At 36.2% G+C, this 26,410-nt stretch overlaps 1 protein-coding gene across 2 annotated transcripts in view; it reads right to left on the minus strand.

Annotated features, from left to right (window-relative positions):
- Positions 1 to 26,410, minus strand: part of LOC131045335 (GDSL esterase/lipase At5g62930) — an 81,767-nt gene that overhangs the window by 15,101 nt on the left and 40,256 nt on the right. For both annotated transcript variants that reach the window (XM_057978911.2, XM_057978913.2), the window contains one exon: positions 13,627 to 13,767. In XM_057978911.2, coding sequence (XP_057834894.2) covers positions 13,627 to 13,767 — 141 coding nt within the window. The remainder of the gene's footprint in view (positions 1 to 13,626; positions 13,768 to 26,410) is intronic.

Here is a 26,410-nt window from a genome sequence, read left to right on the forward strand (position 1 = left end):
GGCATACATGATGAAGAGGTGTGACCCCTCCCTCACATTGAGAGATATAAAGGGAAGGAATCAAAGCATCCAATGAGAACACCATTGATCAGATCAGATCAGAACTGTTATTTACAGGCAGTAACATTCTTGTTCTTGGTGGTATGCATGGGGATTCGATTAATGAAGTGACCGCAAGGAGTACACTAGTATTACAGGCAGGTTCTTCAATAAGCAGCTACAGCAAGTGGTATGAATATTTAACAAAGTTTTGTGCACATCTGAAATAAATATAACAGTTTTAATATGCAGACATCTATATATATTTTTGTTGTCCTCATTTTTGTTTTCAAAAATGGACCATTACATAAATAATTTGTCAAAAAATCAAAAATTTACTCTATGGCACGCTTCCCGAGGCATAATTTTTCTTCGCCTTTGGACTGGCTTAATCCTCAGTCCATCCTCGAACCACGTTTCAAATTTCATCACATTTTGGGTTCGTTTGCTATGCCTTTCCTTCAATTTCGGGTTTTTTCTCCTTGACTATAGGTGGAAAATTTTCCTTAAATTGCAAGTTTTAATGATTTCCTTTGTTTTAGTCTTTGTAGGGAAATTTTTAGCTAATTACAAGTGCACTTTATTGAAAAAGAACTTGTAACATGCTTTTTATTTCCCCCTTGATGCTTTTTGGCTTTTTAAGTCATAATAGGGATTTTTGGGATAAGTTACAAGTTAATTTTAAATTGCAAATTTAAAAACTCACTTGTAATTCTTTTATAAAGTTCTTATTTTAGTCTTTTTACTTGTAATGGGAATTTTATTCCCCTATTACATGTATTAAGTTATTAAAACTTGTTGAGGGGATTTTATTTTCCCCTTTACAAGTTATTATAACTTGTAAATCTCTCTTAAAAACCCGAGTTTGCCTAGAATGGAGAAAAAGTGACATTTTAAAACTTGCAATTGATTCTTAAAAACCCGATTTGCTCCATAAGAGAAAATAAAGGCATTTTAAACTTGCTGAAGGGTTTTTAAAACCCGATTTTGCCATGTTGAAAGAAAAGTGAAATTTTAAACTTGTAATATGAAGTCCAAAACCCGATTTTCATTGTTTCATGCAAATTGAAACTTGTTATTCACTTCCAAGAACGCGACCAAGTATTTTTCCTCTCCTAAACCGACTTTCCCACAAATTCTTCCCGATTTTTGTGGAGAAATTCATGGATCAAGGAAGCGATATAATTGCAAGGTGATTTTTTTGAGTTTGGAAACACGTTGCATTTGATTTGGTAAACGGTTTACACTTCATTTACTGCATTTTACTTCTTCAAAACCGTTTTTCACGTGATTCTTCCAAGCCACATCTTGGGGTTTTGGTACCACGATTTCACTTCATCGTTGGGCATTTGGCTTTGGGACTCTCCTACATGGTATTTCCTTAACGATTTGACCCTATTTTCTTGCATCTTCAACCATGTTTTTGCTGCTAAAGACGTTTTTCAAAAACGTGGCTAGGGTTTTCAAGTTCGTTTATTGCTTACTTAATGGATTGTCTTCTTCATTCAAAGATTGTTTCATCCTTTGAAGAAGCATTTCGGATTGAAGCAAGGTATGTTTTATTTTCTTCTTGTTTCATTTTCTTGTTTTCTTGTTTTTCCATTCTAGTCGTAAATATGTGTATATGTTGGTTTTGCCCCAAAATCAATTTTGTGAGAGATTTTCCCCTTTGCAAAGTAATTTCCGAATTGCATTGTTCTTCCCCATTTTCCCTCTTTGCTTGTATTCAGGATTTTAAATCTCGATTACAAGTTGGATGAAAATTATTGATCTTCCCTTATGGTTATAAGAATTTAACCATCTTTTGTTGAAATTCTAAGTTGCAAAGATGAAAAACACCCAGTCTTACAAAATCGGGTTTTTAGAACCAGATTGCAGGTTGAAAGTTCTTCCCATTCTCTTGAAAATGACATTCACAAAATCTTCCATTTTTATCCATCCCTATTGCCTATATCCGTTCTTTCCGTTCACACCATTTCCTACAAGTCTAAATCTCATTTTTCACTCATTTCTCCATTTTCCGTTTTACAAGTATACTTGCATTCAGGTTTTAAAAACCCGATTGCATGTTCATTCTTCCCCACTTGTATACTTGTCAAATTTAAATCCGAAATTGGTCAAAGTCAAATTTCCAGCATTCCCATTTATTTCCCATCTTTCTCTCACAAAGTTGTGAAGTACAAGGGTTGGAGTTCTTCCCATTTGAAGAAGGAAAAATGTTAGTTGCAGCTGATAATGATGTTGCCTTGACACTTTTAAATCTTCATCGCAGTACACCAGGTTGTCCTTCAATGTCAGATTTACCATCCTCTCCCATTCCGAAGAAGATGAAGTATAAATATGACAAGTACCAGAATGAAGTTTCACCTTCGCAAGTTTTTTCTCCTTTGGATCACATTAAGGACACGGAGATAGGGCATGTGGACATGTCAAAATTCATTAAGAGGGTGGAGGATCCACAGGATAGTAATATGCAACGGTTGTTGGACAGCCACATTCATCATGCACCTTCTTTTCTAGTGGCTGCCCTATAACTTGAATTTGTTCTCGCTTGTGCCCATCACTTTGACAAGGAGACAAGAACCATTAAAAATGATGACGGTGAGGCAATAATCCGCCTTGATGCGGATACTATTGAGAAAGTCTTCAGAATACCACTAGCACCTGTCTATATGGAAATTTCAAAGGATAGTGCAGCTGAGTACTATGTCAAGAGGGAAAAGGACAGCAAACGTCATATTAACAGATGGATTCATGAGCCACGAGCCGCCTTCACAAGATGGGCTAAGTTGTACCATTGTGACTTTAAGTGGGAAATTGCAAACATCATTACTCTCCTTAGCAAGATGATGGGTCTTGAACATTCTAATGTTTTTGAGCCCTGGATGTATCAGTTTACCATGTTCATAAAGCAGTCCCATCATATATCATGGGAAGAGATTATCAGTGATGCTTTGTGCGAACAACTTGCAGCAGTCCCTACTACCATGACTTTCTACATGAATTCATACTTAGTGTATTTGGCAGCATCACTCGGACATTTCCTTGGTCTTTCTACCAAGGGTGATCGCTCGCTTATACCTGTGTGGGAATATTATGATCAGCTGCCTTTGAGACCTAGCAGATTACATTTCAAAAGAGTTCAAGATGCATTCTTTGGTTACTTCATGTGCCAGTTAAACAAGACTCTAAAGAACAGAAGGGTGTCAGATGAAGCATGGGAAAGAGTGAATGGGTATGGGTGCTTGTTTCTTCAATTCCCGACCTTTACTTATATGAGAGTCGAATGCTATAGTGGGCAGCCATACATGCTTCCTAGATACCCGACCGATAAGATCATTTTTATGGAGTTGGGAAGACAGATCATGGATGTGCACGCTCATCAATCTGTCACACATAAGGTTGGAATGGGAATTTCTACAACAAACCCATTGAAGATTGGCCGGTATTCTCTTGTCACATCCGTTAAAGCGAAAGCTATGGAGACTAAGATGCAGGAGATTAAACTCAAAAGGTTTAAATCCAAGGCAGATTTTGACTACCGGGCTATGAAGGAGAAGATCAAAAACTCCTTCGTACATGTGCATCGTATTGAGGATATCTGGATAGATCTCCCTACAGAAATGGAGGTTCTCAAGATGGAATATTGCAGGCTTACTGTTGAACGGGTTATTGATCTAAACCTGGTGGACATTCCACAAGGAATGATTGATGATGAGAATATGCTCGATCCAGAAGTTGTCTCACGAAGGGTTGAGGAAGCCCCACTTCCTTTAATCCAATGGTCACATAAAGAATGCACTTAAATTTTTGAAAGATTTCAGACTATCTTAGCTAACACCAACACTTAGTTCAAAGGTAACGGTGTTAGACTTATCAAGATCAAGGTTGGAAAAGAAGATGACTCTACGGGGCCTCTTGGACGTAAGTCTGAGATTCAGATTGACAACAAGGAAGGTGCATCATCTTCAGGCACTAGGATCAAATTGCAGGTTAGTCAGGCAATAGTACTTCCTTCTGAGGACGAGACAACTCGTGGGAAAGAAAAGTCTCGGCTTCACGTTCATGCGATCGATCCTGATGATCCAGAAGAAGGACAGATCTCATAATGCTCCTAAGTCACTAGCTTCGGACTCACCTCACGAGATTCCCTCCTCAGTTTCCATGGAGATGCCTCTATCTCCTCCTAACATAGTAGTGGAGGAGTCTCCTCAGAATATCGTCCCTATTTCATCAGTTGAGCCTCCTATTGATCATCAACAAGAGAGTTTGCTGCAAATCTTCAAGGATACTCCTGCATGCATTCATCTATCAGAGATTGATACCTCCACTTCTAGATTTGAGGAGTTCATGAAACAAACTTCATGTCCTCTGGTTACCGAGCAAGCCATGGTTGCCATCCAGACAGATACTTCCAACAGGATGACCACGGTTGCTCAAACAGAAACTGCTTCTCCTTTGCTTGCAACTGCTACTGAAGGAGAGTTGATGGCTTTACCTCCATGGCTTAGTTCTTTTACCCCAAAGAGGAAGAAGCGGGAAATCTCTCCCGATGTCTTTGATTATCAGCAACTCGAGCAGTCTAGGCCCAAGGTTGCTAAAAAAGTCAAGACAATCTCAAGAGTAACTATTGACAACAACAAGATGAAGGTGGCTGAAATTGTTGAACCTCTAGCAGATAAGCCACATGAAGAGATGTCAGCTTTTGATTACAAAGTCATAAGGGTAGAATTGGGTAAGCAAACGCATGAGGTAGTAAAGCATGATGCCCAGTATTCTGCAACTTCACTAGTACAGCGGTATGATGAGCTTCTACCCAAAAAAGACAAGCTAGAAGAGGATAATAGGCAACTTGTTGCAGCAGTTCGCAAAATCACAAAACCTGTTGGTGAAGTGAGTAATCATTCAAGTTCTACCAAGGCTGAGAGAGCTGCTCAAAAGGTACAAGCATTGGAATCTTGGGTTCATCAACTTCATAATCTATGTGCACAAATCTTGAAGGAGGTATTCCAAATGATGGTCAAGTTAAAGACCATTGAAGAACAATTGAACCAAGTTTCTGATACTTTCAAACGGAACATGGAAAAGGTAGAAGACAGCTTGACTACTTGGCTTAAAATTGCTTAGCAAAAGTTAAGTGTTCTTCTAGAACATCGGGTAATTCCTTCAAGAGTTGTGTACTTGGAATATCAGGAGCTCTTGGAGAACAAAGCCCTTGTTCTTAAGTTACTTATTGAAGACATTGATGATGCTATGAGGCTGCGAATGGAAGTTTTTAAGAATATGATCTCTCATTGTCAGAAAGCTTCTTGCACCATCATGGGTCATGATGGGGAATTATTGGTAGAAGAAAAGGTTCTTTCTGATCTGCAGTTGAAGATCCGTCAAGAGTGGAAAAGTGAACCATTTTCAGCAGCATCCATTCAAGCCTTAGTGACTTATCAAGCTTACTTGCGGGAAATTCAGTCTTCCTTTGAGAGAAATAATGCCACAATCCTTCATTGCAGCGATGTTATCGTGCAAACCATGATCGTGGCCAAAAATACCAATGAACCGGATCCTGATGAGCTGCAAATGATTATCCAAAAGTTCGAAGGATTCATATTTTCTCACATTGCAACTTAAGTGTTTTTCAACACTTAGTTGTATTTTTTAGAATTGTAATCTTTTAGTTGTAGTTTTTCTTTTGACAAGTTACATGTAAAAACATTTTGTAAATTGCAAGTCAAGCCTTTACTTGCACTTTTGTAATTACATGTAAAGCAACAACAAATTGTGTTCAATTAATTTAGGACTGTAGTTGGAATAAGTCATAGTTAGTTATTGAATAAGTCTTGGTGGTTGAGAGAATCTTTCAAGTTAGTTAGGATCCTCCCACCTTTTTCTCAAGACTCCTCTTCTATAAATACTTGAGGGGTCTATTGTAATCTTTATCTTTTAGAAAGCAAGCAAAAACTCTGCCAAATTTGTAGCAAAAAAGTCTTTGAGCTTTTATGTATAAATTGAAGAATTGAAAGGAATAGAAGAAAATTGCTCAAGCTTTGAGTCTTTGTGCTACATTCCTGAGTTTGTGTTCCATATTACCTTTCTTGCAAGTGTTTCTTTGAGAGCTTAATCGAATCTGATTTGCAGTCTTTGAGCTGCAAGTATTGGAGATTAATTTAGTTGAAGTAGAAGTTCTATTGAGAAAAGTTGTAAGACTTTGTGCTTGCACTTGTTCTTAAGAGAGTTAAGAAGTAGATTTTGTGAGAAATAGATGTGAGTCTTTGAGCTCACTCTTGTTCTTGTTGTCTTGTGTAGAAAGAAATAAGTTATTTCAAACTTTGTGCTGTTATAATTTGTTCTTGATAGCATTAGTATAGAAAATGGTAGATAGGACTTCACAGAATCAAGACTTTGAGCTTGATATTGCTGTCCCGTCCCGAAGGAAGTGACGGAAGTCTTTGAGCGTTCAGGAAACTTCATTTCCTTTCTCTCATTTCGTTTCAAAAAGTTGTTACTGTTGTTTTATGTTAAATTGCTATCACTTTTCTGTGAAGAGAAAAGGATATTGGCTTTCTTGTAAGAAGAAGAAAGACTGCTGTCCCATCCCATTTTATTTTTAAGTTGTAGATAGATAGGGGGCCTTCCCTTAATTAGGAGAGTTTTACTCATACACTGTGGTTGAAACCACAATTTTGTATATTTCCCCCAAGTGTACAAAATTTTCAACCAACAATTTTTACGATGAATATCAATACATAATAGAACAATATGCAAAATTTACATATCCATAATATAATAAACACAAATACAGAATGAACATGTTTATGTTTCGATAAGTTTAGATATTCATAGTGATTGTGTAAAAGGCTCTATATCTATATCTATGAATTGGTAATGGACATCGAACAGTCCTTGAAGAAGAGAGCATAAAAGGAAATATCGAGTCTGCAATTATCATTAAGACAAGGCGATACTCTGGGTTTTTCTATTAAAGAGATAAAGGTATTCCCTCTCTAACCCCCCCTTATTGGCTGAGAATTGTAATCTAGGGCAAAATAGGGTATTTTACAAAAGGGGACATTACACTACTCTAGTCGTTGCTTTTATTTCTATTATTTCAAAGGTAGTTACTTCAGCTTTAGCCACTAGAACTTTTTATATTATTTTCTATTTTTCATCAAATAAATGGCATTTTCTTTTGGAAATATTAGTTATTCTTAGCATGATATTAAGAAATGTAATCACTACTACTCAAAAAAGAATAGAAGGTATGCTTGCATATTCATCCATTGATCAAATTATATTAGCCTTATTGGAATAATTGATAGAGACTCAAATAATGAATATGCAAGTATGATAACTTGTAGGTTGTTCTATATTTGTATGAATTTAGGAACTTTTGTTTATATTGTATTATTTAGTCTATGTACAGGAACAAATAATATCCAGGTTTATATAAGATTATATATGAAAGGCCCTTTTTCATCTTTGTCTTTATCTTTATGTCTGCTTTCTCTAGGAGGTATTTCTCCATTAGCAACCTTTCCAAAGGTAGAAATGTGTCCTGTTTCTCAGACAAAAATAAACTAGGTAACAAAGCCATTGTCTTCCAACTAATTACACCATAATTGGAAAACAAAGAACTTGACTTCAAATTATTGGAGATTATGTTGTATCTGAAAAGTTTTTTTATACTAATGAGAACAGCTTTTCTATATTTCTGAAAAATTGGAAATAAAACACAATATTTTGTGCCACTTCTACTAGGGTACTTTAATAACTCATCCTTCATGCATAAAACTGTGAATCTTTTCTTAAAATTAAAGATGATAGAGGTTGATGTAAATCTGAATGATGCTTAAAAAAGCTATTGAGGATGTAAATGAAAAAATTTCAAGTCCTCATTTTCGAAGAAATTTTTCTTCCAAGACGTCATGAAGAATTTCAAATTTGGAATTGTTTGAATTCGGAAAAACAATTCAATAAAAGTGCAAGATTGCCAAATAGTAAAAGCATACAAAACAACAAAAGTCTCATGGAAAAAGGCAAACATATTATCATAGATAAACAGGAAAGAGATAAGATGTTTCATTGTCCTTGTTATCGATTAGAAGATCTTATTTGCATGAAAAATGTTCATGGAATACCAATAATGGTAGTCAATCTACTATGTTGAGGTTATTTATGTATCCAAAATGTATCATTGGGAACATATTCAATATAGTTTGCGTTTTTCAAAACATACTATTATTTCAGTAAGGGATATTCTTCAAGATCTAAGAAATCATACCAAAAGTTTCTTGGGTAGGAAACATTTGCCAATTTTTGGGTGAAATGAAACTATTAATGAGGTCAAGGATACAAAATGAACCCTTTCTGAAGTGGATAAAGCCTACATATAATCATATATAATTATACATACAATATCATTTTCTGCATAATAAAGTGGCTTCCAAAGGCCATTTAATTAGTTACCAAAAGCTCTATGTGAACCCTTGTTTAAAATTAAGTTTCAAGACATATTGATAGTAAAAATAGAAAAATTGAAGAAAAATCTCACTAAATTGTGTAAACATCTAATTTTCTATTGTCAAACTCTATAAACTATAAAAAGATATTTAGTCATTAAGTTCCTTTTACACACACACACACACACAGTGTTACTTAAGTTACTTAAGTTAGTTTTCCAAAAAAAAATTAATTAGTACTGTTGATTCCATGGAAATATGCAAATAATATATCTCCCATAGAAACCTTCAAAATGGATAAGAATAGTGTTCAATTACAAAACATATTAGATCTACATGATCATGTTCACCATTCATTTCAAAGCAGCAAGATTTGAACCTGAGACCTCACCATCCCAAGATGACATGCTATCAAATTATGTCATGCTCAATTATATAGATCAACATCACATTTACATATTCACTGTCCAAATCAATAGGCTTTGAACCCATGAACTCCACCACCCCAAGATGGCACACCACCAAACTATGCCATACTTTGTTATAACGATTAACATCACATTTAGAAAAGAGTACTTTATATATCTAATGTCACTAAATATATAAATCACTCTTTTATAAATATTTGGATCGACAATGTCAGGAAAATAGTCTAATATAGTAACTAGACAATACCAAGCCACTATGATAAAACTGGTAGTCATACAATGGAAAAACCCATGAATTCTCTATGGATACATTCTTGGTTCTATATTTGCTGCCCAAATTTACCCAAGTCCATGGACATACCCAGATGAATCCATTCTAAAATTGCCCTAATCAAACCCACAATGAATTGAACTTTAACCCAAATCCAAGGCTACAAGAGAGCATACTAGAAATAGAAAAATAATATTAATAAAATTATATGTTGCTATTGCTTTATGATTTATACTTAATATAATTATATAATGAGTTGTTATATATATAGATATGGATAACCCCACACTATTATACAAAATTATATATATACACATACGTATGTGTGTGTGTATAGTAGTGTGTGTGCTGCTGGTATTGACATAATGTAATGGTTTAAATGTGGTGTTGTTCTTGCCACCAAGGTTCAAACACCATTGGTGTAGGGATGAAGTCCCCCGTTACCTTACTGGTTCATTGCTCCAAGTCAAAAGCGTTTACCCCTTTGAAAAAACAATACTAGTGTGTGTGTGTGTGTATTTAGTATGTAAATCGTTCTAATATATAATTTTTTTCTAATTAATAAACCTGAGGTAGACACCTATGCGCCGCCAAAGAGAGCATTAATGATCAAACTCTAGTAACTCAAAGTTTACTAGATCCATCTTTGAGTGATTCAAATTAACTTCCTAATTTAATAGTTGATACTTGATACTACTATATCTTTCATTCAAAAGACCTTCAAGTGCTATATTAACAAAAATAGAATTGATCAATGTACTATACTATCCTTCTACTCCTTTAATTATCATTTTATCACCAAAATGCAATTTTATGGCCATATTGTCATGGCCTTCAAAACAAGCACAACAACTAACTCAACCATACAGCATTCAAGTATATGGTGTATATAAAGGGGTAGGCAAATTACATAGGCCATCCCCACCAAAACGTGTATAATGGCAATTTCCAAACTAGGGCTTGGCACCACCCCACTCCTTTTCCTTACAACAATTAACCTCTTAAATATAAGATTCTCAAAAAACTTGACATGATAACACTATTGCACAAAACCTTAAGGCACTGGACCAAAGTACCTTAGCTATGGATAATTGTATGAAAAATCTTATAGATTGTTGGAAGTCTCCATACACACATTGGAACCCTTATTGCAAGGAATTTGAAGAGATGAGGCTGCGTTTTTGTTTCAAATTTTCTTTATTTTTTGTCAAGATGAAATGACCGTTTTCAACATGTGGTGATTTTCTATTCACCTTGATAATTGCATAATGACCATTGTTAGAAACAAAACTGCTTCTTCGATGTTCAATTTGTACTCCACCTTCCAAAAGACATAATTTTGCATAGGGACTCTAAACAAGAAATCGTTTGTTTTGAAACTACATAACTTTTTGAGATGAACGTGAATATGTAAGAATTTACATATTCAACTTTTTGTACCATCAAAGTATATCTTTTGGTCCTAAAACTTGTTTGTGTCTTCAACTAATGATGGAACTTCCCCCTAGATTAAATAATAGATCACACCACCCTTCTTGAAAAGTTTTTGGTCCCACGAAACTTACAAAATTATAAGAATTTATACCTCCATCTATCAAACATTTGTGTCCAACTGATTCAAACAAAACCCTCTCACATGCTTCTTGGGTAAACTAAGTGATGCTATACACTGAAGTGCCTTAGGTAGAAGGTATTAGTGCTCTATGCATATGGATCAGTTGTTCTTGATTGGAACAAACCCCTTCACATCTACAAAGTGATGCTTAAGATAAGGAATGTTAAGGTAGAAGGTGGTGATGCTCTATCTTGTATTGAAATCTAAATTTGTGTCCTTCTCATGATTAAATTATGGTGACCAATTTTTCAACCCCTATGCTACATATATTTGTGCTATAGTGATTGCTATGGACCACGCTACAGCATAGCCTTCTGCCATGAATAATCCTTCTTGCATTTTAAGGTCAATTTACAATCCCATGAAAGATGATACAAAGGGTCCTTATTGCATCAAAGTACAATGAAGGCCATACATTTACAATGTTTACAACTATAGAAAGATGAGTTCTTTTGCTACAACTATGCACATGCTACAGCTGTGACAAGAGTTTTGTGCACAATACAATAATGCAATCCATCATTGATATACTCTTAGTTGTCCCTATGCTCATCTATTGAAAACAAAATGCCTCCCTTACTCGCCTATATAAGTGGAAAAAGTTTCCTCTTCTCACCAAATTAAACAAGAAGTGAAACAAAGTACATGCTAACATGTTTGCATTGCCATAAAATAGAAATATGGATCCTTGTAACACCCAAAAATCATATTCGTAGTGTTGTCCATGCTACCCAAAAAAATTGTCAATCTTGCTAGAAGCCTCCTGTCCTCATTCAATCAATGAAAGTTTAGATGCCTACAACACCCAAATATACTTCATAGTGCTGCCCATACTTAACCAATGGAAGCATACACCCAGAAAGACACCATAGTGTTTACTGTGTTACCAGTTTACCCATTTTTTAATATTTCACCCCTTCCTACCTATACAAGTGAACCAAAACTGCACTTTTGCAATAACACATTGCCAAAACATACATGTCTACAATTATGAAAAAGAAAAAAATCAAGTTGTCCATGTTGCTAAATTTATTCATTGCTAGAAAACTCAAACCCTCACACAACAAGCATCACACTACCCTTTCTTGCTTTCAAACAACAAGAGATATGGTGATTTTGCAAGAAATGTGAAGGCTGAATTTTACTCATTACCCCATACACTTTATTCATGTTAGTCCTTGCTAGATATGCATAACCTAGTCACCCATAGTGAGTGCAACAAACTCCCTGCTTGTGCTAAAAGTTGAGTTAGAAACTTGAACACAACTCAATCCGTGGGAACAAGCTAGAGTGCTAATCAAATGCCAATTAAAATGAAAGCAACTTATCCTTGATCTGTAATATCATCCCACAATTAACCAAAACGAAGAAATACTGAAATTTCAGTGCTTGATCTACCTCAAATGGTCTAAGACTGTCCTAGAAACAAGTTTGACTGCACAAAAAACAATAAACGATATCCAAAATGCATACACATTGATGACACTTAGATTTTAACTTGAAAAACCTCCAAAATGAAGAAAAAACAGCTGGTGGTAGCCAATAGCTTGTCTACCTAATAATATTTTCAACGAGTGAACTAGAAGAATGCAGTTGCTCCTTGCTCTCTATCAAGCTTCCTCTGAACAATAATTGAGTTCTTGTGAAATTGTGTACAATCTAGTGTTACAACCTCCAAATCTTATCAATATCACTTCCACACCCTTAAGAAGAATGTTGGAAGCCTTTCATGTGCACTGGAAGCCTCCTCAAATGAACTGAATTGCCAAAAGACATAACTATTTATTTCCCACAATTGTTCCCTATGTCATGGAGAAACTGCCACTTTCCATCAGCCAAAACCGCCTTGACAAAGTGGAAGCCACCATTATGTTTATGAAACCATCGTTTGTGTGAAACCAGCAGTTTTGATTGTGTTTAAACAGCAACATAATACCCTGTCATTTTCCATTTGCTAAATACTAGTGCTAGGGCAAAAAACCTAAGGATTTCTTGTCAATTAAGGAACCCAAGATTATTGACAGTGGAACTCTGACAATATCAATTTTTATAGGGAAATAGTCTAATTATGATGAATGTAGAATCAATTATATATTTAAAGAGAAAAAAGATTTGACTCCTTGACTTTGAGTTATTATTACGTTTTATTATACATTAATTTCATATTTCATTAAGTGATTATGAATAATTGTTTCAGTCGTTATATATTTGGTGAATACATTTCTGTAAACTTATGTTCTGTTTGCAGTTTCCACAAACGACAGAAAAGTGAAAAGCTAAGATTTTCACTTTTGTTGGTCATTTTCAATTTTATTATTTCCGTTAACAAATATCTAGAATGCGGCAATTATTAATTTCCATATGTTTTAAACAGTTTCAAAAACAAAATTGAATTCAGATCAAGTTTGAGACCCATGGTCTAGAGATCCTTCTTAAGGCTTGCAGCAGCAAAGCCAGATATAGTTGAGCTGAAAACATGTACCTCCAATAGTTCTACAAATTGCAGAGCTATGGAGTAATTTTTGTAAGCTGTCCTAACATTCTAAAGTTTAATTAAAAGAGGAATCAGCTTCCCAATTTTTACATCAAGAGGATTGCCATGAATATGTTCCAATGCAAAATTGGTTCTGTTGAATTCTGTGATGCCGTAACATTCATGTACATTACTGAATTCTTTCTGCTAGCAAATTATCATGCGCGTACATTCTTTAAGAACAAAAGTTATCATGTAGTATTGAAATTTGAAAGGCAAATACAGGCTACCAATAATCCTTTAAAATTTGATTCTCAGACATTCCACTCAAATCTCCTTTACTAAACCTTCAAATGGGTTATGATCTGGTGAAGATTTGACTTGTACTCTGTAAGAGGCACATGCTGCCGCTCACTGCTCCTCCCTAGTAGAGCTGCATCATTAGCTCCAAAAAATACTGTCACCACTGATGGTTGCTTTGAACCCTCCTGCACAGAAAGGAAAATGCATTACATAGGCTCTTGGTAGTAACGTCCGAAAAAAAGAACAAGAAATATAAATATATTTATCTTCATTTGTTATTGAAAAAAGAATATCAAGAATGACTACCTGAAGTTCAGGCCTCATATAGAGTGACGAACATAAACTATAGTAGAATTTTATTCTCTGATGTATCAAAATTACCATATTTCCAAGTTGTGCATAAACAAAATAGTTAAAAGTAATAAAATAACAATCAAGCTGGAGGAGATATTTGAGGTTCAGTTGAGCTAGATGAGTCAATCATGCCCAAGGTACTTTTTGCAAGATTGAATTCAGTCATGTAACTTGATAGCCATAGGAATTTTTCAGACTGGCTTTTGAAATGTCAGCAATGATAAAACATCCATGCCTGCATAGAGGAAAAATAAAAGTTTTAAAACTTGGACTCGCCACGGACATGGCAAACCAAAAAATTGGACTCAGACTCGGACTCGTGAAAGACTCGCAAAAACTCGGCAAGAACTAAGCAAAAAAAAGAAACCGTAGTTTTACAAAAAAACATAAAGAAATTAATGCATTTAGAGAACATAAGAGCCATAATTGAAAAATTACACGTCATATGATCTACAAACACTCAATATTTGAAATTCCATCATTCATACTCCTAGTTTCAAACTTTAAAATGTATAATAGCAGCATAAGTTCATAAATGTTTACAAAATTACATATAATGATATGTCCAAATGTGAAAAACAACAATGAACAAACTAAAGAGAAGACTACATCTTCCTCTTTCGAGCTCTAGTGAAAACCAAGGGAGAGATAGAACTAGAGGGAGGGTCTAGTTCTAGGAGTCCGATGTGGGTTCTCCAGCTCGCCAAAATTAGGTTGAGGGTAGCACCACTTACTGGGGTCTGAGGGTGAGAGAGAGAGGGGTAGAGAGATAGGTCTAGATCTTGGGGGAGAGAGGAGAGAGTAAGATAGAGAGTGGTAGAGAGAGGGGATAGAGGAAGAGTGATAGGGAGATACATAGGTCTTAAATTCGGGGCAGATAAAGTGAGTGAGATAGAGAGAGAGCGAGAGAATGCTAATAGGAGCCTACTGATTACTGAAATTTGATTGTTTGAAAATTTAAAAGATCTTCTAAAACCTAGAATTTGCATTATAACTCCTAGAGATCTGAAACCACTCTCCAACATCCTGCCAATATATACATGAAATACAACTTAAAGTATAAGTCAGGACTTATACTTAAATGTTATATTTCATGTATATATTCTGATGAAGAGAATGAGGCTGTTTTAATCTTGTTTCCTCTCCTCCTTCAAACCCTACAAACCTGTTTTCAGCAAGCGACAATGCCAAATGAGTGAAAAGAGTAAAAAAAACACTTAAAATTGTGGTTGGGCGTGTTCAGTGAATGGCGCGAGTCCAAGTGAAAGACTCGCGCGAGTCCACTCAAAAAACTCGCGAGTCCTTAGCGAGTCAACTCAGCCCGCCAATGGACTCGCGAGTATTGGCGAGTCCGTGGCGAGTCCCACGAGTTTTAAACTATGGGAAAAATAATGAGATATTTCATCAACCATTCCATGGATGCCTTCAACCTTTGGCAAAAATTAAGATTTTGCAAGAGCATGTTATATGAAACTATTTTATCATAGTAATTGCAATATATGACAACTGATGGAACTGCAACATGAAAATCTCTCCTATTATCAGTTACAACAACAATAATCACAATAATGACAAAGAATCTCCCCCAATACAACAACAGAGTTTAATGACCCATGTAGTCATGCTACAGAAAGATCAAACTCACAAAAACATCTCATGTAATGTATTATGGCATCTCCTAGTATCAACCAAGTTTGCAATCATGATCTAAAATCACAACCAAATAGTCATATATGAAAATGCACATATGTTTGTCTGTGTAATTGTCTAAAACCCTCAAACTTTTACAAATTTCTTGGAGATAAATTAAGGATACAAGAAGACTATCTGAAAGACAAAAAATATTAGAGGTAAAAGATTAAAGTCAGTAAAAGCATTATTGACTGACAGAGGATGTCATCTTTCTAACTTTTTGGTAGATGAGTGGGAATGGATCTTCTTTACTTATTCAAATCTAATTTAAAAAGAGTAGTTAACTCTCTTTCCAGGCAATGTTATCTTTACCCAACAAAAAATCTAAATTAGGTTTCCGTTCCAACACTAACCCTTGCCAATGTCGATTATTCTCAGGCTGACCAACTCCAGCCTCCCCTAAATAGAAACCTTATGCTTAGAGTCTTTAGACCATGATAAGGTAAACTTAACATAACCCAGCATCAACTCAATTGTCAAACCTTAAACATCTCTCCGCTTTTTGATAACCAAAAAAAATTGGACTTAAAGACTAACTGTAAAACAGTCAGCTTAAAAAAAAGCTATCTAGTTTCCTCAAAAAACATTAGGAGGAAATATCTGCAAGAGAGCAGAAATCAAATAAATGATGAAACTGTGAAAAAATATTAGTAGGAAATATCTGCAAAACAGCAGAAATCAAATAAATGATGAAACTCTGAAAAAATAAGAAGGCTTTAAGGAACGTTCATTTCTGAAATGGCAGTAGTGATAATTGCAGCTCTCTCTTTGGTATGGACTGGAGGAAGACAATCAGCAGACTCTTGTTTAATATTTTGTGTCAGTCTTGGTGCAGCATCCATCGAGCAGCAATGAACCAATTCTGGTGTTTTCTACTTTGTTTATGTATTTACTATTTAATGAGAGATCCAGTCATCAGCACCTTGGAGCCCAAAACAGTGGCACATAGGGCAATAAAATAACCAAGCAAGTAGTATAATAATGAACTTGCTAAACAATATGATGTTAAAAATTAAAAAAATTGTATAATCATGAAGACAGATTGCAGAATAATGCTCTTCTATTCAATATGAACATGAACACCAGAGCAGTGCCAGCTTAAGTGTTGATTGAAGGAGTGCAGATGTGCTGGAATGATGGCACTGGAATTTGGTGGTGGCCTGTGCACATCTACCTGCATGACCAAGGTGAAAGCAGGGATAAAAACTTCACTCAAATCCTGTGCTCTTTTTCGCTCAAATCATATGCTCTTTCCTCAAAACCAATGACCCCCATCGCATATTTGTCTTGCTATGGAAACTGAATTTGAAATTGCTGAAAGTTATGCCATTTGCTTAATCATTATACTACCCTACTTTGACAAGTTGGAAAGTTGATGATGTCATGGCATGTGACCAAATGGAAGTGGGCATCAACGCTTGGCTGAGACCATGTCCTTTCTTTAAAAACAATAGTCTCCATCTAGTCTGTGGTTAGCTAAGGAAATCAAACCTAATCTTGCTCAAACTTATAGCACTCAGCCCAATTAACATATTACCTTACCATTGCAAATTAGAAAGATTGATATATGCCATGGCATGTGTTTGCACTCATTAATTCAATGCTCTGATCTCTTGACTTCGTTTACGAATGTTTAAGATACAATTCTTAAGGAAGTTTAGTCATTGCTGCCCCAAGCAAACGTGAAAAGTATGATTTCAGATTTTCCACATTAAATACTAGATGAGGGGCTCAAGTATGGTGGAAGATCAATGAAAAAAGAATTCCCTGTAGTTGCAAGGAATATGGCATATAGACAATGGTGCACTTTTAGTGTATACTCATACAGTGCTTGCTGTAGATCCAACCAAATCTTGTCACCCACTGTGAAGTCAAGAGGTGAGTGATGTCTGATGGCATCCTTTGTACTTATGTTGGTGTGTTAGAATCTATTGAACTTACTAGTGCACATATTCAACATGCAGCAGAAATTTCTCTGCTTTGTCCACCTCAACTATGTGAGAGTGCATGTTGGTGAGTACTAGAAAGCAATTCTAAGGAGTGTAGCTATCTCGAAACCAGGACATGTTGGGAATGTACTATGGACCATAGGACTGCAAAGAGCTCTCTCTTTAGCATCTTAAAAGTATGGCAAATTGACATACCATGAGTGCAGATGTGAACTGTTGTACACACAACAAATGGACAGCTGTATGTTTTGAGGGAGGAACACATTAAACCAAACTAACTGCACATCCAACATTTCCCACGAGCCAATATTTGTTGACAAACCTTAACTCATATTAAAAAAACAATTATGAAATCCAAATGTGAACATGAAAATGGTTGAAGAATAGGCATGCAGTGTTTGGTGCACTAAAACTTTTCTTACAAGCAACCATGACGACTATCTTTGAAAATATTTCCTCTATGAAAAAAACTATATCATTTATGTACTTTGCCATGTGTAGTCCAAACAAGAAATCTATGTTACTAGATTCTCAAGGCTTGGATAGAACCAAAAATGGTATAAAAATCCCAAAACTCATGTCTGTTGATTTTGCAATGCAACAAGTAATGTATGATTTGACATGGTGCACTATGTCTTAGCCAATGTAAGCCCCAAAAAAGCATTGTTGGAGTGTAGACAATGTCTTGCATATCCCAAAGCATCTCGCCAACTTGGGATAGTTTGATTCCCAAAAGATTCATTGGAGAGATGCTACACCTCGAAAATGAAGATGTCTAAGATTTTAGATGAGATGGTCTAACAAGTTCTAATTGGCAACTTGTTCACATTATGCGCTAGTAGTATAAGTGTGCACAAATTTGTATCTCTCGAGTCTTAAATACAAAGAAACCTAGTGAAAGAAGTTGCAATCTTTGGTATCAAGCACAATGATAAGCATTTGGCTATGAGGACAGCTACGGCAATCTATAACCTTATTCATTTTTCCCTTCTTTGTTTGATCACTAGATAGAAATGATGCATATGTCATCCACTTCATATGGCACAAATTCTCCAACTTGGATTTGTGAATGCAAGACTTGAAGTAGTTTATATTAGTTTATGATAAAAGAGAACAAAAATCTCCTCCCTGTTGTGACCTATTACACACATCGCCTGATCGCAGATGGGGACCCCTATTTTTTGCTTTTTAGGGTTTTAGCTCTGCAATTTCATAAGTCCATTTTCGGAGAGAATTTTGAGTTTGAGTTTCTAAGGTCATCCCAAGCCAAGTTGAGAAATCATGCTCAAAATCATGTATGAATGTTGTCAAAGTGCTTAGAAGGTCTTAAGGACGAGGATCGCAATTGCTTTGGGTCATTTCTGACAACTTTCTATTTTTAGAAATTTTTGCCTTTTTTTTTCTTTTTTCTGCTTTTTTGAAAGTGGCATATGGGTTTTGTTCCTTAGGTCATTTCAACTCTGCCCATGTTGTCGGAATTTGAAAATCTTGTCTCTACATATAAAAAGCAGAGCTTCGAAATTTTTGCTTTTTTTCTGAGATTAGGGTTTTGTTCTTTAGGTCATATCAGTCTTTCCCATGTCTTCAGATTCGAGAAATTTTGCTTCTAAGTATAAAAAGCAAGGGTTTTTCTTTTTTTTCTTTTTTCCGAGATTAGGGTTTTGATCTTCATGCCAAATTATTACTACCCATGTTCTCAAATTTGAAAAATTATGTCTTTATGGGTAAAAAATGAAATGCAAACCCTAATTAGGTTTTTGATCCAGAAGATCAACCATATTATCAATGCCCATGTTCTCAAATTTCGAAAATTAGGTCTCCAAGTGCAAAAAGCAAAGTGGAAACCCTAATTAGGGTTTCATTCCAGATAAACTACTGATCAAGTATAAAGGTAACATTGGGAGATGGCACATGGCAGTCAAAATGAAAATTTCGCCTATTGAAGTCGAGCATTCAAAAAATGGCTAAGACTGATCCAAGTCCGCCCTGGCATAGAGTCTTCCAAATAGACATGACCACGAGAAGATGAATCTTGTCCAAGCATGCTCAAAATCCGCCTAGGCACAATGAAGTTGTCCAACAGTTGGTAAACTCCTATCAAGGGTTAACTAACTTATGGCAGTGGTGAATCAAACTCCTACCAGAGGTTAAGCTCATTCACAGACAGAGATGTCTAACAGTCTTCAAGGTCCGCCTCATGATCAAGCAAAAATGTCCAAGGATGTGTAAACTCCTACCAATGGTTAATTAATTCTTGGCAAGAGTTAGTTAAACTCCTACTCGAGGTCAAGCAAGAAAAATCAAGTTGAAAGTAAGCTAAGGCATGTAAATGTGAAGGAAGATAGGAAGATGGCGAAGTCTTTGTCAAGTCCGCCAAGACATGACAAGACTCTATCCAACACCACCTTTCCTAAGGCTCATCCAAATCCGCCTAGGGGCCTTCCAAGTTGGTATGCATATGTCAAGCAATCACCCAAACTCGCCATGTTGGAATAAAGCAAAGTTGGCGTGAGAATTGCCAAGTTGGTAATGGTTTTAGTGACATGGCATTCACAAAAAGATAACAAAATGTAAATCAAAGATATTAGCCAATAAAGCTAATAAAGAAAGTTCACTTGGGTTTTGAATTAAAAACATTATGACATCGCCTTCTAGAACAAAAATAAAGCTTTCTCCAATTCACATTCTAGAAGAAAGCAAGAGTTTTCCAAAATCGCTCTCTAGAAGAAAGCAATTAAAACAAAAAAAGCAATGCCAAACAAACACAAGATCAAGTTCGCTTTCTAGGTAAGACTTAATAAAGTTTCAACAGTTCGCTAAGATTGAGGGAACTTTCTAAAGTTCGAATAAAGCTTCTAGATTCCACCAAGGAGCTATAAAACATAGTTTTTACTTCATTGAAGATTTCTTTATTTGCCAAACAGCTTCCAAGCAAGGTTCGAAGCCTAAGCCTATGTCAGAATTCGCCAAAATTGAGCAAAGTAACAGCTTCCAAGCATTAAAGAGCTTGATCAAATTATCAGACTTCAAACAGAGACAGCAAAGTTCGTATGGAGGTAGGAAATAGAGCTTTCCAAGTTCGCAAGGATTAAAGCAAAGCCAAATTTCAAAGTTGGCAAACCATCTTCCAACTCCACCTTGTCTAAGAAAGCCTAAAGTCCGCCTACTAAAGGTTGGCATGAGCATGGCAAGACAAAGTCCAATTCCGCTTTGGCATCAAACACTCAAACTTCGATCTGCAGTTGAAAAGGATCAGGTTAAGGCAACAGCATAGTAAGGAAGACATGTCCACACTTGTGCCAAGTCCGCCTAGGCATATGTGAAGATTGGCAAACATGACTTGAACCCCGCCTAAGCATGATCAAGGCAAAGTTGGCAGGACTTCTTCCAAGTCCACCCATGTCATGAGACCCTCAAACTCAGCCAAGGCATAAAGAAAGATGTCTAGACTTGTGTGAACTCTTCTCAGCCAAGTATGAAAGCATAAAATCATGGTAAGAGAACCTTGAACTCTGCCTTGTCTAAGAAGACTCCAAGTCCGCCACAAGGAGAGGAATAAAAGCAAAACATGTTGGCAAGGATGGCATACGTTTAGGAAAGTTCGCTTAGGGTTGATAAAGCATAAAGACATGACACTTAGAATTCGCTAAACACAAAGAGATGAAGGAGTAAAACAAAGCAAAACCAAAGCCAAAACAAAGTTGGCTGGACCTCATCCAAGTCCGTCCTTGGCTAGACATGATCTCAGCAAGGAAATAAAGCAAAGTTATCCAAAGATTATCCAAACTTCTTCCAAGTTCGCAATAAACAGCAGAAAACAAATAAGAGCAAAGGATAATAGGGCATGAAGTTCGCCTATCATGAGGATGACTGTCCAAACACCTCCAAACTCCACCCAAGGAAGAAAAGCAAGATGTTTTGCCAAATAAAACACAAAGGAACATCACTATCCAAGAACATTCCAAATCCAAGAGCAAAACCAATTGACATGAAGCATGCCAAGGCATGGAAGGTACAGATTGAAACAAATTCCTTCCAAGACACAAACCCTAAAGCATGACATATCAGCAATCAAGACATAAGACAAAACTAAAAAATTGTCCAAACAAATTTAATCAAGCACAGACGCAAATTCGTTCATCTAGGCATAAATGGAATATGTGAAGATGCCTAACAAAAGATAAAAATTCATCATACCTAAAAGAAGACAAATTTTCACAAATTACACATGAAATCAGGCCAGCAAGTTGGAAAATAATTTTGACACGTGAAGTAAATTTTTTATTATTTTTCAATATTAAGATTATTTTCAAGGATTATTTTTCAACACTTGAAATTATTGTCAAAAAACTTCAAGAATTTTGGAAATTAAAATAAAGTTCTAGAAGATTCTTTGCTTTTTTGTAAAGGATGAAATTTTGAGAGAAATAAAATAAAAAACTTTCCATTTTGGAAGGAAGTTCTCTCAAAATTTGTGATTTTTGAATTTTTTCAAGAGAAATTTTTCAAGAAGTGAAAATCTTTTGAGTGTTAAGAGGTCAAGAAATTGAGTGCTTTCTCTGATTTTAAGACAGATTTTTAGAGTAAAAGGGAAATTTCAGTCATTCAAAGATTCAATTTAACTGAATTTTCTTACCTTTCTGTCATATTTTCCTCAATTTTATCAATTTCTTGCCAAAACCCATCACTTTCAGTCTGATTTTTCGCAGAAACTTAACCTTTTAACAGGCTGAAAGTGAAATTTTCAGAAAAGAGGATTAAAAAATCAGAATTAAAATCTGAACATAATATTAATTTTTCATGTGTTTTTCAGGTGGATAACCAAGGAAGCACCAATGAAGTTCGCCAGCAAGGGAGCACAATTGAAATCCAAGATCAAATCCAAATGGAAGAACGTCACTGACACAGACCTCGGACATGTTGATCTGGAGGAATTTAAGAAAAGAATGTACAGGCACGATGGACACATTCCTATGCCTATTGCTCGCAAAATGATGCACAATGGAATTGTCCAGGCAGCTGGATTCCCCCCAGCCAGGGAGTGTGTTGAGCTGATAGTTGAATGTGCCTTGCACTATAACGCACAATCAAGAGAGATAATTGCACCAAATGGAAGAGTCCTCGCTAATCTTTCAAAATCATCCATTCAAGAGACATTTGGCATACCAATCCATAGTAAGGCCACATACAAGACTAAGGAGCAAACCAAGAGGGTCTATGACAGTCAGTCTGAACTCTGTGTTGCGAATGTTAACAAGTCTTTGTTAGAGAAGAAAAGACCTCAAGGGAAAGTGCCAAAGCATTTGTTGCATCCTTACTTCAAGGAAGAATATGGTGATATCATCCTACCACTGAACAGAATAATGGGCAGCCCTGAAGGTGCACTATTCCACGCATGGATGTATTATTTGATAGATGAAATCACCTCAAGAACCAAGTTATTCAATTGGTCCCGCATGATCAGCAACAAACTTCATGAACAGTTGATGAACTTGGAGAGAACAAAGACATTTTACATGAGTTCTTACATAGTCTATCTACTGGCTGCAACATATACATATTCAGGACTGATTTGCAAAGGCACGGTTGGAGGTGATGAGAATGAATTCCGGTCATATGATTGTTATCCTCAATTGCAGCTCAAGGAGAAAAGTCATTTCAAATGGCCGAATGATGCGTTCCTCATGTATATCACAAGAACATTGCAAGAAGGTACTCATAAAAGACTTTCTCCTAAATCAATAAGTCTAATCAGCAAGTACAGATCCTGGTTTATCCAATTTCCAAAGTTTACTTATATCAGAATCCAAGGTTTCACTGGCTGTCTTTAACGATTGCCAATTTATCCAACCAACAAGATGGTCATGTTGGAAGTTCTCAGACAGTTAGAAACATATCAGAGCTTCAAGAGAATAAGGCAAAAGGCTGCTATCTCTTTTCCATTCTTTATTGGAAACATGCTAGAATGTTGTCCTTCAGCACAAGTAGCTAGATTGGAGATGCAGTGGTACTCTTTTACCTTTTACCAATCCAAGGCAAACTTTGATCCTTGCGGCAATATTGAATCAGTGAATGGAGAAAGATTTAGACATAGAGTGTAGATAGAAGACTACTGGGCAGATGTTGATGATGAGTATACTGTCAAGAAAAGGATGTGGTCTAGGTTACCAATTTGTTTATTTAGGATAACTAAACTTTTCTCTGTGCTTGATCAAGTGGAAGAAAGTGAAGAGTGCACTCAGCCACGCTTTGATGAGGATGCGCCTCTCCCTCCTATCAGATGGTCAGAAACTAAACATGCTGACCCAGCTACCCTAATGTGACCAATAGAAAACTATTCCAGGTGGTGGGTTGATTAGCAGATCCAAAGACTGAGAAGAAGAAAAGTGAACTTGACGTATGACTTTATTGGAGAAGCAGAGGAATGTTCCTCAAATGCTGAAGCTTCTCAAAGTGTCGGGCAAATTGAAAATACAAAACAAAAAGTAGGAAGTTCTTCAAAGATCAAAAAGAAAGGCAATTATGATTGAAGGACCTGTTCAAAAGAAACAAAGGGTGGGACTATCTCGTTCTACCGCATCCGCAAACATAGATATATTGGCCATTGATCAATCTTTGGCAGATATGGAAATTCCTTCCCCATTCCATGAGGAGAATGCATAATCAGTCCATCAAGAAGATGAACAACCACCGTCTCCTACTGGCACAAAAATTCTAGAATCAGATAATAAAATGGATATTGAAGGAGAGTTTCAAGAGGGAATGATTTCCACTCTTCGGGGTATTGCACGTATAGAAAGCAACCAAGAAATAGAAGGCGGCCAAGAAGTAGAACGCATTGGGCAGCCCACTACTCCTGATTGGCTGAGGGAGAGATTGAAAATAAAAACACAAGTAGTAGAAGAACAAAAAGAAGATGGCATGATTGATTTCTTGGCCAGATTAGAGCAAACTGCAGTAAAGAAGCCAGCCAAAAGGTTTTCCACCATCCAGAGAGATGAAACAGGATGCAGAACAGTACAGATTGCAGTGCCAAAGGTAGGCAAGCCAAAGGGAGATATTGGTCCCCATGATTATGAAATTACTACCTTTGACTTAGGGCCAAGCACGAAGACCCAAGTAAAAGAAGACCTGGACAATTCAATTGCTTACATGAAAGCAAGACTGGATAGGGAAGTAGGAAAGAAGAATAAGTATAAAAGGGAAGTTGAGAGCCTGAGAGATTACATTCAACATTTGACAGCTAAGCCACTTGATCAAGCAAATTTGGAAGCTCTTCCACTCTTGAATTCACAGCAGGTAGTCAAAGGTTTTGAGGAAAAAGCAGTGACAGCCAAAGAGACTAAAGATTGGATGGAAAGTAAAAGAAAAGAAGCAGCCACGTTTATGGAAGGAATATCATCGACATATGAACAAACCTCTTCTTTACTTTCCAAAATTGTGATCACGACAGAAGCGTGGGCTGATTTCTAGGACATCCAAGATAGAATTATACCATGCCTTAGAGAGCTGAAAGGAGTCCCACCACAAGAATTGGTTAAGGGAAAGATAATTGAAGCAAGAGTTGCCTATGACTTTAATAGTTGGCACTGGACACTGGTTGCACGAAATGAAGTCTTGGAAAAGGTAAAGGTTGATGCTGATAGAATAGAAGAACAAATAAAGGCAATTCAGGACAAGATTTTCCTTATAGTCACAGAGATACTTGGGAAAGAAACTATCCGAGAAAGGGATATGCAGTTGAAGAATCTGAAGATCAAAAAACAAGACATCTTCTTTACCATCACAGGACTAGTCTTGAAGAGCAATTTGGCTCAAACATCGAACTTCCTGTCCATCAAAGATGCTTTTCATAAGCAAGAACTAGACTAGGAAATCTCGTTTGCTCTACGTGTAGATGACTTGGAAGGATTAGAATTCAGGATCAACATGTTGCCACATGTCACAATGACTAGATTGTGTCTAGGTTCATCAAATATCAAAAGAAGGGGGCACAATCCTAAAAGATAGCATCTTGTGCCACTTGTCTCATTTGAAGTTGACCTTAGATCTTATTTTGGGAAACTCTAATTAGGGTTAGGTTGTCTTGATCTTGATCGTTGATCTTAGATTGATCTCGGCCATTCATTTGTTTTCAGAAACTCTATATAAACTCATTCTCTCATTTCATTTCAGTGTGGAGAGATTTATGAAATTGTTGCTTAGAGCTATTTGAGTAATAAAAGTTCATTATCAATATTGTCTTGAAATCTTTTTATTGCTAAATGGTTGCATGGTTGCATATTCCCTTCAACACTTAGATTAAATTTAATTAAGTTATTTGCTTTGAAGTTGTTAGATGAATGATAGATTTGATAGTATAGATTGGTGAGATTTTGCTCATACTTTCCTTGGATGGATGATTTCCATTCAATGTGTAAAGTTAGCCTGGGCCTTTAATGTGGATGTTTAACTTCTACTTGGAATAATATTGTTCAATTGTTGGTACTATTCCTAAGTGTGAAAATCATAAGCACAATCCTAGAAGATTGCACATTGCACATACTTTGTGTAGTTGTCCCAAGTGTGGCGAAATAGAGTATCGTTATTAGTCTCACCCATGTTGGTCGTAAAATGGGCTTTGTACTACTTGTTAAGCTACGTTGGTTAAGTATGTCAGTGTAGTCGAGGGTAGTTGTCCATTGCACGACGGTTCCCCAGGGGTGGTAACCGCAACCCTCAACCGTGTCTTTATATATGCTCTTGTACTTGTTGTTAGATACACTGATGCACAGAATGATTATTGTACTAGACATTTTGGCATTAATGAAAGCATTGCTCTGAGTTTCTGGTT

Source organism: Cryptomeria japonica, chromosome 8 (assembly GCF_030272615.1).
Source record: "Cryptomeria japonica chromosome 8, Sugi_1.0, whole genome shotgun sequence".
NCBI lineage: Eukaryota > Viridiplantae > Streptophyta > Pinopsida > Cupressales > Cupressaceae > Cryptomeria > Cryptomeria japonica.